The sequence below is a fragment of the Pholcus phalangioides genome, unplaced genomic scaffold (genome assembly GCF_987345545.1).
Source record: "Pholcus phalangioides strain wild (caught in Gottingen) unplaced genomic scaffold, Ppha-v1.0 ptg000011l_1, whole genome shotgun sequence".
Classification (NCBI taxonomy): domain Eukaryota; kingdom Metazoa; phylum Arthropoda; class Arachnida; order Araneae; family Pholcidae; genus Pholcus; species Pholcus phalangioides.
In genome coordinates, this window is record NW_028301604.1 from 52,481,459 (window position 1) to 52,496,328 (window position 14,870).

The 14,870-nt window shown below is 34.4% G+C and overlaps 1 protein-coding gene across 4 annotated transcripts in view; it reads right to left on the reverse strand.

The window, feature by feature from the left end:
• The window catches only part of 5PtaseI (inositol polyphosphate-5-phosphatase A), a 150,160-nt gene that overhangs the window by 55,424 nt on the left and 79,866 nt on the right, over positions 1-14,870 (reverse strand). For all 4 annotated transcript variants that reach the window (XR_016193602.1, XR_016193603.1, XM_089239657.1 and 1 more), the window contains 2 exons: positions 14,171-14,257; positions 3,932-4,003 (listed from right to left, as the gene is read on the reverse strand). Coding sequence is in view for 2 of the 4 variants with exons in the window: in XM_089239657.1 (XP_089095783.1) it covers positions 3,932-4,003; positions 14,171-14,257 (159 nt within the window). In the remaining 2 variants the exon portion in view is untranslated. The remainder of the gene's footprint in view (positions 1-3,931; positions 4,004-14,170; positions 14,258-14,870) is intronic.

A 14,870-nucleotide genomic window follows, 5' to 3' on the forward strand; every position in this document is an offset into this window, starting at 1 on the left:
GAAACTTTGGTTTACAAGTGATTTACAAGACAAGCAAACATGTTTAAAAAATTTTTGCTCACTATACGAGCAATGTTTTGCCAAGTATGTCAAGCGTCATGTGATCACAACTAACAAGACAAAGCCACACAGTTTTCTTTGCCTCACTATGGACAAAGCCATCTTCACAAGTTGAGGGGCTAGGTTCAAACATTTTTTAGGACTCTTCTTTTATTATTTTAATGAAAGACTCCAAATTTAAAATAATAATGTATGCATATGTGCATTAGTGAAACCTTTCACTAATTTAGGGGGTTCTTGTTTGATTTGGGCCCATTCATCAAGACGTCACTGACCATGGGAGTGGCACTCATAGCACAAGCCCAGCCTTTTGTTGGATGTTAATGCAAGCAGGAATTCCAAAGTGAAACTCATTGCTCGTCTATACCATTTGGGAAATACTCGAGCCTTAAATATAAAATAAGTAAGAAAACAATAATACTCAGAAATCACCAATGAATAAGGCAAATATATGGAAAATACAAAACTCCTAATATATTTTTGACACACAGTGGGTGTCCTCTTCAGAGGAAAAACATATAACCACTAATCACACTGACCGAGGATCCCTCTTGGATTGGATACCAAAACTTAACTCTTGGTTGATCAGCAGAAAAAAAAGCATGTCTGTTCACTTTAAGCATTGTGGTCAGAACTGATAATGATGTTTGACCAGGAATACTCTCACAGAAGCTTGATTGAAAAAACTTCCTAAATCTTTATTTTGTCACTGTGTCAAATTGAAGTAGCTTTAAAAGCTAAAATAAGATGAACAGGCAGTGGCGGAGACAGGGAGGGGGAGCAGGGAGAAAGATTGCTTCCCCCAATCAAAATTTGGTCTACATTGGCACCTATTCTCCTAAATGATCTCCAAAAATTCTATCTTCAATAACCTTTTATAAAATGATGCATGAGGAAAAAAAATCTCTACTTATATATGCGCCTCTTGCAATTTCACAGCGACTGGGTTTAGAGAAAAGGTGAATGTTTTCATTAACATTTTTAAAAATTGCTCTCAATCTCTTCATCTGAAAGCATGTTCAGAGCAGCCCCTGTTCCTACCTTCATTAAAGGACAAAATCTTGCCCGCTTTTTAATGTAACTTTTTCCTACACTATTGATATCGAAATACTCTCCTACAAATACCTGCCACAATTTGTTGTACCTGCCTCAGTTTTGAGAATACAGCGTTCATAAAATGCTCATTCTATAGTGAAGAGCCACTAAGAGCTTTGATTAAGGTGCCTTCTGAAGAAATTAGGTGTGGGAACCAATTAGGGAGAGACTACTCAACTTATGAAGCTAATTCAAGCTAGAATTCAAGCTCCAAGAAGTATCACATTTTCTTCGGGCACCTTAGGTAGAGCTTGAGCTCCTAGAAATACCACCTTGTGTGTAGGAGGCTTGGCTAGATTTAGAGTGCCTAAAAATGCCATGTTTGCCAGCACTTATCCAAATACCCTCTGGTCAATCAATTTTCAATTTATTTCCGTACATGAATATTACAGTGTATTATAAAACTTGTATGATTATTGATACAGGTGAGAGCATTAAACAATATAACAAAAAAAACTACATGTACAGTTGAACCACAAAGAAAAGGGCATAGAAATGCCCTGACGAGCTCTGTGGTCGATAAGAAGGGTTGGCAAAAACAATCAGGAAAGGAAAATGAAAAAGTCGGAAAAAAACAACATAAATTGCTATTATAATGAGGAAAAAGGAAGAAATACACTAAATCTCAGATGGCTGTTGTGTTAAATAGATTTTTAGACGGGTCTTAAACATGCGTAGGCTATTAATTTCTCTTAAAGCGGCAGGTAGCATATTTCAGCATCGTGGGCCTGTAGTATTTATATTGTTGAAAAGCATATCAGTCAATGAGGGAAAAACCAAGTCCATGGATTCTCAAACTGTGCGCTGCCAACCTTTGTTGGGGGCATTATGGAGTGGTGGCCGACAAAGATTTTTCAAAGAGATTCTATGTTAAACTGATCTGGGAGCCATGGATAAGCTTTGATTATAATCAAAGAATATCCATGGTATCCTCTGTTGCACCCTTTACTATAATAATAGTAAGGGGGGTACAGTAAGGGGTCCCTGTAAGTAAATAATAGAGACTAGGGCAGGGATTCTCAAACTTTTTCCATCTGCGGTGGCCCTTACTATAATAATAGTAATTCTATAATAATAGTAAGGGCCACCGCAGATGGAAAGAGTTTGAGAATCCCTGCCCTAGTCTCTACCATTCATCGCTCAATATATTTTCATTCTTTGCTGACTTGTTATAAAACATGCCCCATGAATTTATTTCACTAAGAATAAATATACATATACTGTGCACAATGCCTGCTTAAGTTTTTCAACTTCGAGCAGAACTCTTTCTTTAAACAGTTTCTTCAAAAGAGGTCGGTAGACCAGCGAACATAAAAATTATTTCAATCAATTTGTACACCTGCTACTTACAGTTCGATTCGGAAGATGGACAGTGGCATTTCAAACATGCAATACGCCTCAGATATACTTAAATACATTATAGACACATACAACAATTCCCAGCAAACAAGAATTTGTTTAAAATTCCTAAACAGTGGTTCCCAAACCTTTTTGGATTCATGGCACCCTTTGCTTGTGCATCTGCAATCTAGTAGTATGTGATAGCACCGTGGGATCATGTGTGCATTATGATGGACTCATATCACGATGATCCAGGTTTGAACCATACCAGTGGTGGTTGATTGAAGTGAGTTTTTTTTTTCACTTTTCCAACTTTAAGGTAACAATGCTAAATTTGAAAAGTGTTCCCGCAGAGAGCAGGTAAACTTTCAACATGGTATTTGCATAACAGGAAATTTCAGGCATCTGTCAGTTTCATTTCTAAAATAAGGCAAAACAGATAGCAAAACTTCTCGAACACAAACCATGCATAACTATGACATCATAGATGTGTTATGGTCATGCATAATATAAGAAAGAACTTTCTGGCATGCGCCAATTTGTTAGAAATTCCATAAGAGAAATGTTAGAAGTAAATGCACGATTGAGTAGTAGTAGTGTATATATGATATATGCTTACAGTAAGAGTGTAATATGATGAAAGCAACTGGATGGAAGTATGAAGATTTTGAGTATTGGGTGATTACAAAACTCTTATTAAATAGTATAATGAACTCCACTCGAAGTTTATTAGTGTTCACTAGGGACTCTTCAACGTCTTTTTCAACTACAGTTAAACTTGTTTAATTCAGAGTCCAAAGTCACTGGAAAAAAGTTCTAATTATCCAAAATTCAAAATATCCAATTAATTTATCCTTTATCTGTAAAATGACTACAAATTGCAACTTAATCATCAGCATTCACATAAGATAATAATAATTGATCTCTTAGCTGCTATATTATTCCACTGTTCTAGAATCAGCATCATTACAGTATTTCTCTACTGTGTTACAAGCCTGATATACGAAAACAGTTCATGATCATCCATTACGAGACTGTTTCCCAAATTTTGCATATCATTCTTATACTATCAATTTTTTTCCAACCACCTTTTTGGCAATTCCCCAGTTGTATTTTTGGTGTTTGTATTTGTGTAAGTACACAAAACATACAATATAATTCGCATTTTTTTTAATTAATTAAAAAATTAAAATAGATTAATCAATTGAAAAGTAATTTAATTAAAAAAATAACATCAACTGAAAACCAAAAATAAATTTAATTTGATTTTTTAAATGGAAAAATTTCAAGTTCTTTCTACTGATTCATAATTTTCAGTTTGAGCCTAAAGCAGGAACAAAAAATGGCGCCTTTCCGAATTTTGCTCCCCCACTGACCAAAACCTAGCTACCCCACTGTCAACATGACTTTATATAATTCAAATAAATAAACTTACCCATTTGCCCTTTTCTGAAAAAACGTCTTGTGAATCGAAATCAAACACCTTTTTTTCCAAAGCCAAGACAACCTAATGAATATACTTAATTTATGATAAACTTGAAACATGTTTGCTCACAACAATTTGAGCATACACATTGAGACCATAAAAAATTAATATTTTCATACATAAAGTATATATACTATGTATACAAATATACTCTCTTTTTCCTTAATGCAATCCTTAACCAGTCAACTGTCCAATTAATTTCTCCGAGCATTACCCGCAGTGCCCACTTTTTTTTTGAAGATGCGCAAGCATTTTCCTTTTCTTGGAAGTTTGAAATATTAAAATATTTTTTTTATAGCATGTTTTTTAATATCTCGAATGTGTCGAGACATAATATGACACCCCAAAAGTGGTGAGGGGCGGTCATAATGTCCTGTGACTAAAAGAAACGCTGTTGATGGATTTATGAGGAACAATAGTAGTTTAACCTTTGCTAAAAGATATATGAGTAATAAAACAGATGCATCTTCGCAAGGGAGTTGGAAATTGAGGGGCGGTCATAATGTCCTGTGACTAAAAGAAACGCTGTTGATGGATTTATGAGGAACAATAGTAGTTTAACCTTTGCTAAAAGATATATGAGTAATAAAACAGATGCATCTTCGCAAGGGAGTTGGAAATTGAAACAAAAACGATGGGGATGCAGCTTTGCAAAGCATGACAAAGATAATAGTAATAATAATCTCAGACCTTGAAATATAATTGCCAACTCCATCTAGTGATGAAATAATAAAGTAGAAGGATGGCTGTACAGAGATGGCAGCACGTGTATAACAAATTATTTCGTCATATCTATGTGAAAAATACCGAAAAGTCTGTGTGTGTCGGTAAATGCCGTCGTAGGCAACACCATTACGTGTATCAGCGATGGCAAATGCCGTCTTAACCACTTCACTGGTGAAAAAGACAGAAAAAAGTCTGCGCGTCGGCAAATGCCGTCGTAGGCACCAACATTACGTATGGCATTTAATAAGTATTTAAGTATCCCACATACATATACAAAATAAAAACTAACCTATGCATATAAAATAACATGTCCTGACTGACTGATTCATCATTAAAAGCCAAGCTATAAGAAATTTTGTGAGGGGTTTTATTTTATAATGTAAAGACTCACTAAGAAGGGATTTTAAAAAATTCAACACCTAACGGGGTCATAAGGGAGAATTTTCAGATTACAAAATCAAGAGCAAAGCAGCAGGTTTGGGTAACAGCTAGTACTCAATAAAGAAAAGAATCACTGAATACATGTTATTTCAGATTATTATTTTTGAATGGCCACAGCCCTACACTTTGCCAGCTTAATACCATTGCACCTATAAAATAGTGAGCTGTGTTGGACGAGTGGGGATGGTGTTAAAACTGCAAACTTTCATAAGAATTTTTCTCATGTCCATTCATCAGTCGGTCTTAGACTCTATAAAAGCCTCAGAAAAAGTTCCATAAAGGCAGTAGTCAGGGCCGGGCTTAGGAATTTTGCGGCCCGGTGCAAAAAAATTTTTGCGCCCCTTCAAAATAATTTTATGCAGTCACTCCCCAACTTATACATTTTTCAACTTACGAACATAAATCTTGAAGGGGGAAAATTGTTCAGAAAGAACTGATTTTATTACACTCATTTTCTCATTATTTCAGGAATGCGTTGATAGTTGAGATCAAATCAAACATGAAATATTGAGATGGAGTTGCATTTTAATTAATTTGATAACATTTATAAATGGTTAATAGTAATTAGCGTGGTCCACCTGCTAACACTTCATCATGGCTCAAATCATATTGAACAGACATACATTTCTGTCATACTTTTATAGTGTTTTATCATCTTTATCAAATATCTGTTGCAATTCGATAACTTCGATCATTTTTCAAATTGTTTATTGCTGTTTTTGTTTAATTAATGTAAATAATAGAAGTAAAGGAATTAAATACTGGGATTCCTAAAAATAAAGAAAAACATTCTGAAACACGTTAGAACTGCATTTGAAAATGTAGATTAATTTAAAATTACTACAGTATACTCCGCTTATAATGTTCCCACTTAGAAAGTTTCCACGTTTAGTATGACTTATTTTTGTAATCCTAACTGCGTGGCAATTTGAAAGCTCATCTGGACTCTCAGTGTGAATGGATACGATGCACACACACATATGAGAAACAGATATGGTAGTGTTTCAAAAAATTATTTAAAAAATCGGCTTTTGCGCTCAGGTTTCAACTTGAGCACAAAACATAAAGATCACAGTGGGATCACAAGTGTTTTCCATATGGACCCAAATAGCATTCAGTTATTTTCAGCAATGAGAAGAAGTGGAACCTATATAGACTAGATAGATGAGGATAATATTTGCACGATTTGCGCAAGAAACCATGGACAAGGTGGTTCACTGATGGTTTCAGCTTCATTCTACTGCAATGGCAAGTATCAATAGCATCTCTTAGACGTCACCAAAATTCTCAGCATTACATACAAACACTAGAGCATGATCTACTACTATCGGGAAAACCTCTAGCTGGTCTCCAGTGCGAGCAAGATTAATGCAAGTAGGTTGGAGTCGTTGGTACATTGTGCATACAGCAGGTCGTGCAAAAGTTTAATGCACAAAATATTGAAGTTTTTGACTCGGCAGCATGTGGATCAGATTTCAAACCTATTGAGAATCTATGAGGCATGTTGTAGAAAGATTTATGAAAATAATTGATAGTATTTGCCAGTAGAAGATCTTTTTCTTAGAAGAGTAGAAGAGTTTCTACTTTTCTTAGTAGTAGAAGCCTGTAGAAGAATTTTTTTTGAGTTATTGGCATAATTTTGAGTGACAGAGAGAGAGAGAATGCAAAATATAATTTCTTTGGCGGAAGCCTGCATAAACTAACTTATTAAGGAGATGGGACATCAAACCAAATTTTTTTACAATTTTTACTTTGCTGAAAATTTGACTTTGTCTAAACTTTTGTGTTAATTGTTTATATGCTATTTTTGTTTATTTTGTAATTATGTTGTCTATAAAGAGAGAAAGAGTGTATAGTCTAATTTTATTACTTTGAAAATAAAGTACATATTCACCCTAATAAGAGGTAATTAATTTGTGGTTTTGCAATTATTAGTTTGATATACTGTGTGATCTAAAACAAGTGTCTAAACTTTGGCCGTGCACTGTAGATTCTAAAATAAGCTATTGTATTTGCTTATTTTACAACTCGCCATAGTAGTCAATTTTATATCATTTGATCATTTTTGTCGCAACACTGTCATTTTCTGCACACGAGGGCTAGTTAGACCAGGGCCTACTATTGCCGATTCCGAACGGCAGGCTTGTTTTTTATACTCATCGAGAGGTTGGTGCGTTAAAACCTCGATGGAGGACTCCCTGCGGTAACAATTGTCAACTTCATAAATACCATTCAAGAAGATGAGAAAGTAAATATGTCAAATAGTTTTGGGCACTGGGTATGTGCTCCATTTGGCATGGTGAAAAAAGAGCACAGAGTTTAGAAATGCTTGACTTACTTAAAAAATGAAGACACATCTCTCACTTGAATACCTGGCCACCCATCTACTAGCACGAATAAAGAAAATGTCAAAAAAGTTCAATACAGGCCATCAATTTAGATTATAGAAAGATAAATTTTCTTGACAAAATTTTCATGAAAATTTATCAGAAGGTTTGAAAATAAGACAAGTGTCATGCGCTTTCAATTTGTGCTTCCCATGCTTATATAGGAGCCAAAATACCTAATGAGTGTTTGCTGTGCACGGCCTCAAGGCTGGGATCTTTGGCACTGGCTAGATTTTTCACTAGCCCATTCAATATTAAATTTTAATTTGAAAAAATAATAGGAATTGTCTCGAAGCACTGGTATAATATAAAAACAAAACAAGCATCAGACCAATACAGGAATACAAGTTCACAAAAATCCAGATAGCACACTGAATTTTTTTTTTTTCCAGAAAATATTCATTTATTTCTTTGATAAGCAGTGGCGCTGTGTAAAAATATTTTAATTTTGAAAAGACTGAAGGGATGTAGATGAAAATAGCCACAATTAAGGATATTAGGTATAATAAATTAACACCTTCACAATGCTCTGGCTTATATGGCTCTCTGTCCAACAGTTCTCAGCAAATAACATGTAGTGTTTATGTTTTACCTACTCTATTCATTTTATCTCACTTCGTTTAACTTCCTTCTATTCTCACAGACCAAGAAAACATTTGAAGTTTCTGTTATGTGGATAGGAGAAAAAAATGTCCTGTGGGCACTGAACAGTATTAACTTTCCACTGGGCATGAGTTTTCTGTCGAACAACTCTCAAAATTACACGCCAAAAACACAGAAACGTTCCAAAATCGGCTGCTTCCCTAGTAAGATATCTTGCCTACCCTTCTTGTGAACAGCGATATATGACATCACCGACAGTGTGGTGATAATAAAGATTGAAATTTCGGTACCGCCCAGACAGTAACACTTTTTTCCTCCTTGGTATGAAACGTTTTCTTTCCCCTACAGTATTTGCACTACGGCACATTCAAAGGTGGTAAGAACAAAAGTCTCCTCATTGACTCCAAAAACTGGTAGAAAAGAACTTGCAGTCAGAGTTCTGTTTGTTTATTGACTTTTCATTTCTCTTTCAAATAAAAATTTCATGATAAAAATACTTTGAGTTCCGGACACGCCAGTTTATATTTTTTTGCAGTAAAAAACGAACCCTCGCTTGGAGGAAAGAAAAGGTGACCCCCCCCCCCCGAAAGCCGAAAGGATCCTGCTCACGCTACTGCTTGTACATATCTGTAAGATGTTTTGTAAAAAAAAACAGTTGGGTAAAATAAAAGTACTCCATTCTTAAGGTATCCGACTACGTTGAAAACGTCATTTTGGAATAAAATACGGATTTCTATTTTTTTATTTTTTATAAAAGCCCTATTTGTTGTGATTCTAAAATGGGCCTTGTTTTGTTCATATGATGCTTAGAATCAAAGTTACATTCACTTTAGTGTTGTGCATTTTTACATACAAGTAATACGCAAATAAAGACTTTAAATATGTTTTACGAAGAATGCTATTTTTGACATTTTACTTAACTTTGTGACATGATTTGTAAAAATTGATGCATTGCATCCTTACGAAATTTTGATGTAATATTTTGCTATATATTGTTGAGGTTATGAACCAAAATCTAAGGTCTATCACATATATTTTTTGAATTACAGTGTTTTATAGACAAAATGTAGGATGAAATTTCAAAAAATTCACACGTACTTAAACATATTTTGGTGTAACTTATGAACATATCATGCAATCCTTTATATTTTGGTTCAAAACCTGCAACATTACTAGCTAAATGCACTGTGAAAATCACGAAACATTTCATTAATAAAATTTTTTGCAATCGTGTTTCGAATATCACATGAATTTTGCCTAAAATTTGACATAAAAACGACTTTCTCAAGAAAAATATAATAGATAGACCAAAATTTATCACTGTTTTCACCATTTTGAGACACTTTCTATCAAAAAATGTATTTAAAGTTCACTCCAGAACCATTTTAAAGAAAAGTGACAAGAAAGGTAGTCGGATACCTTAAATTTGGATAAAAGTGAGAACAAATAAAAATGCTGAAATATTGTCTGAGGCTTTCATGGCCGGCGTTAAATGACTTGCAAACGGTTTCCGGGTTATTAGGCCTAGGGTCCTAGACCATGGCCTAATAACCCGGAAACCGTTTGCAAGTCAAATAAAAATGTTGTTTCTCTCATAAACAAAGCGGTCACTCAATTATGACGCAAACTGTGAGCTTTGCAATCCCTTTCCAGAGCAAGCGCGGATCCAGAGGGGAAGACGAATAATATTGGGAAAATTCGTCTGTCCTGTAAAATACGGGATTATCCGATACACCTACACAAAAAAGCTGGGTATACAATGGATCAATATCTATTCCCAGTTGTAGATTTATTTATTTATTTACATCCACAAAAGGCTGGTTGCATTTTGTGCAACCAAGAAAAAAGCATGATAAAAATCAAAAGAAAAGGATCAAATAATGACAAACTGTATGCAAAATATATGGGGAGCATTAAATTAAAATGAGTATCTGATCAAGAAACTCAAAATATCAAAGCTTGATAGTCGTTTGCAAAGTAACGCATACGTTGGTGTAAAAGATGCCTGAATTTATAATATTCAACAATAATTATGAATAATTCCAAGTTCATACTGGCAAATATGATAATCTGTCAGTTAATTATTTGATTAACTGAACATAACTCTGGTCCAGAATGATAATTCCCAATGGTAATGTTGGTTTTGTTTGCACATTGATAGGTGTGAAAAAAGGCAACATTACAAGACAGATAAAGGGTTTTATAGATACAGTTTTTTTTATCTTCTTCACACTTATTTTAACTTGATTCAATTTTTATTGCAAAATATGCGTAGTGCACATATCATCTACGGGTGAAAATAATTAATTGTGTTAAGAAAGGTTATAAATTTTTCCATATTTATGAACCTTTCCATTTTTATTTGGGAATTATGCATAATCGCATGCAAAAGTGATGAATGTAGTGAATTCAATCAATCTTTCTTTATCGAGATCATTGGTGATTACACAGAACTACTGAACAGTTGTTCACTTTTACAGTATAAAAATGTTAGAAATTAATTTGTAATATATAGGGCATTTTAACATTAAAATTTAGTATGGAAACATTGCGTCCAAAGTCAAACGCCAAGTAAATGTGAAAGTTGTATATAAATGAGGTTCCACCGTAATATTGTACCTCCCATAAATGGAAACTTTTGGTCCCGTGGGTGACCGTTATCAAGAGAGTCTACTGTATCTGCATCGGCTTCATTCACAGCTGAAGACATCCAACTCCATTCCATTCGAAGCTGGAGATATCTGCCTCGGCTTTATTAGCCGCTGAAGATGCCTGTCTTTGCTCAGGTGGGGATCAAGGAGGCGATGGAAACAACCACCTCTACCAAGAGCCAAATAAAATGTGAATATTTTTCTGTCCCGTAATATATGGGACGATGAAACAAACTTACACAGTTCATCCCTCCCGTCACATTGTCCAGGATCCGCATCTGTCTTGAGCATTATATTTTATAGCCTTGCGTCTCTCTCTCTTTCGTTCCTGAGTAGCATGGCAAAACCATACTGTGATTCACTTTTTTTCCTCGGTTCAATTGGGCATTTTGACTGCCCTTAAAAAAAGAAAGGTAGTTTTTCCTATTGATTCCATCTATTTATTTTGGCCTACGAGTGTCAGTGAATACAAGAAACATTTGTTTCCTGTCTTCCTGCTCTTTGATGGTGTCATTTGATAATTTTTCATGCATAATCCTTTACACGACGATTGGCCAGAACTTGCCAGTTTATTAAAAGGGAATTCTCCAATTGCTTTGTTCCATTGACAGAATAAGAGAAAAGTGTGTGCGGGAAAGTATCTAAACAAGCCGTTCATCACTGTTGTCACACACATTCTTTATTTCATTTTCAACAACAAAGACTTTCAGACTGGAACATCAAAAGTTGTTTTTTCCCCTTTGCTTAGTGGTCATTCCACAATAGAGAGCCTACACCTCAATTTGTTCAGTAGGACCTAGACAGAGCTGCACCCATCAGAACAGGTGCGTGCCGGGTATTTCTTTCAGAAGTAAGAGAATGAGATGGTGAAATATGCTCGCGAGGACGCTTTATTGATTCTGAAAACTGATAAGAATCACTGTAGTACCGACACAAGAAACTACAAGACAAACATTAAAATAGTAAAATGCTCTCCATCCTTCGTCAAGTCAACATTATATATGAAGGCAGAAAAGTAAAATTAATTTTTTGTCTCAATTTGTTTTCAACTAGGAAGTTTTCAACAACTTCAGCTGACTACGACTGTGGCGACACACTCTTATGATTGCTCACATGCTTGCAAACTCAATAGGTCACTCAGTAGAAATTAACCCTGTCCTTGAAAGAAAAAAAAATTTGATGAATACACTCCCCCCCCCTCCCACAAAAATTCTGCATATGCCTTTGACTTAAAACAAATTCACCTGAACTTTTCTGAAACCATAATGATTTAATGCGATTTTTTTAAATTTTTTGAGATCCAGCACTTTCATAACTAAGGTTTAATGTTTCATGGATTTTTCTCTCAATCCCGAAAAATATAGTGACCCTACGATCCCAGAAATTTTCCTGGACTTCAATCTCATAAACATAAGCAATTTAAACAATATTAGTAAATGAGAATAAGTAATCAAAATAAAACTCATAAAAATGATTAATTGACATTAAAATTACACATTGGTAGGTAGAAATGAGTTCTCACTAGTTGCACTTGCATTACAATTACTTTTCGTTTGGGATTCGCAGCTTTGGTTTTTGGTTGATGAAAATGATCGCATTTGCTGCCATGTAAATCAGGCCGGGATTACTCTGTAAAAGTTTGATAAAAGTTCTTTAATAAAACTTTAAAAATACAACCAATAAGAGCATAGGTTACCGTTGAGTGAATGTAACCGATGAGCTTATTTTTTTTTTACATTTTGCAAAAGAGCTTTTATCAAACTTTTATAGTGTAATTCCGGCAATACATTATTTATCTATTTACATTGTGGCAACCATCAAGGAGGTGGCATTTGTATATTCTTAATATTATGTGGATTTTGCAAATTCAAACACTAAGATTTTTTCCCCGTTCCTTCAAATACAATCGGCAGAGTAGAAAAAAATAGCCAGCTGATACTGAACTGATATTCTAAAAACTGTAGTGTCAATTTTCTGGAACGAAGAGGAGGGGGAAACTATATGTAAAGTCAAAACTCGGACACCATTGTATTTTTTTGTGTGCTGTATGCTTTCTATTTTCCTCCTTTTTCTTTGTACATATTTTTCTTACTTTCGGAATTTCTTATATTGTTCTTTGCATGTACAGTATATGCATGAAGATGAAGCTGCAAAATTTAAAATTTTACAATGCATAAACAAAACAGTCTTGAGTTTGGTGTCAAATAAAAAAAATTTTAAGAGCACTACTATGAACGTATTTATTGGCTGAATTTAGATTTCTGCCCCCCCCCCCCACATAATTTAGTTGTCTTTAACAAATATTATTGTCATAGGCAGAGATAGACTTGAAAGTCTGGGGGGCACGGTCATTATTGTTGGGGGACATGATGATGATGGCAATTCATATATACACATATATAGATCAGACGACTCCACCTTTGATGCGGGGGGGGGGGGCAATGGGGCCCCATATCTCTGCCCATGTCATAGGATCATCACAGTAAAAAATGATTTTGTGGATCATATCTGAGTGACAAAAAGGAAAACTAGAAAAAAATGAAGAAGCCCGGCATATGGAAGGCTTCAGCCCCTTGAAGGGAATTGTGTGTAATTTGTGTTTTACTTTTGTGTTTCTTGAAAATAGACAGAAGTTCCTATGCGTCTCAAAAAAATAAACTCTAAACAGACCAGTAAAAAACACTTTTCCCGCCATTTTTAGAATGAATAAACAACTTACAATTGTAGTTGTCAATTAACAAAACTGGGCATCTTGTAATGATGCCGAAGTATGCAGCATTCTACCAAAGCCATTGTATTATTTTTACCGAAGCCATTGTATTATTTTTACCGAAGCCATTGTATTATTTTTACCGAAGCCATTGTATTGTATTTATGGCTTGGGAATATCTATAGCCTGTCATCTGCAGTACTTGAATATAAGCATGGCGGTCTTGTTGAAAGGACACAAGAAAATACACACACTTTCCTCAAGTATAATTTTCTGCTCTTGTGAAGTAGCCCCAAAGGGACACCTGAATAAAAAGGGGAGTTACAGCTTGTCACTCAGGGCACAAAGGGTTTTGGGGGAAGGAAGTGGCTTTCACGAGCATCTAGAAACGCTCTGGCCCAGAAATGACATGGAAAATTTGAACGTCTTGAGATGCTTCTGCCGAAAAGACGGTTAAAAATGTATTCACAGCAGTGGATGAATCACTGTAATAAGTGAATAGATGTGTGCATGAAGAAATGATTATACTTTGAAAATGGCTAAACTATCAAAAATGAAAACACCAATACAAATGCTTTTAAAATTAGTTCCAGTTATTTTTGTACACACTTATAATTAAAACTTATTATATTTGATATGACAGCAAATCAATATGAAGATAATTACACACTTTTTCTTTATCTTTGTACAAGACTTTTTCAACTTCTCCATTTTTGGCACTTTTCACTTGAACAGGAATAGCAGAACTTGCCAATTTCTGTGATGAACAAAATCCATATTTTTATAATTACCATAAAAAAAAATACAGTCAAACCTCGTTAACTCAAGACATTGTTTTATATAACAAATATATTTAGCTCTATCAAATAATAATGGTAATTAATTGAACTGTAAATTAAAGAAATTTTTTAAACACAATAAACAGTGGCATGCTTAAAAAAAAACCAAGTTGTGTGATAAAGTTAATAACAGCAAATAAGGACATTAAATAAATTTTTTGGTTAGTGGTTCACTGATACAGAATGTATCACCTCAAAGAAATTTATCATATACACACACATTTTCATGAGTATATAGATAATTTTCACATATCAATAATTGTTTTTCAAATAGTGTTTTCATATATACAGAATTGATTCTGATAATTTAGTAAGCATTTTCTAGCAAATATTTGTTTGTAGAAGACAATAATACAGTATCGACATTGAATTTTGGAAAGATGAAAGTAGGCCTATATGATTAAGCACTTATGTTAAAACTCAATATTTTCAAAAGCATAGAAAAATCAAAGCAGCCAATCCTTTTGGTTGATTTGAGCTGGTGAGAAATCAACATATATGAAATGGGCAGTTGATTAAAGCTAATTATCG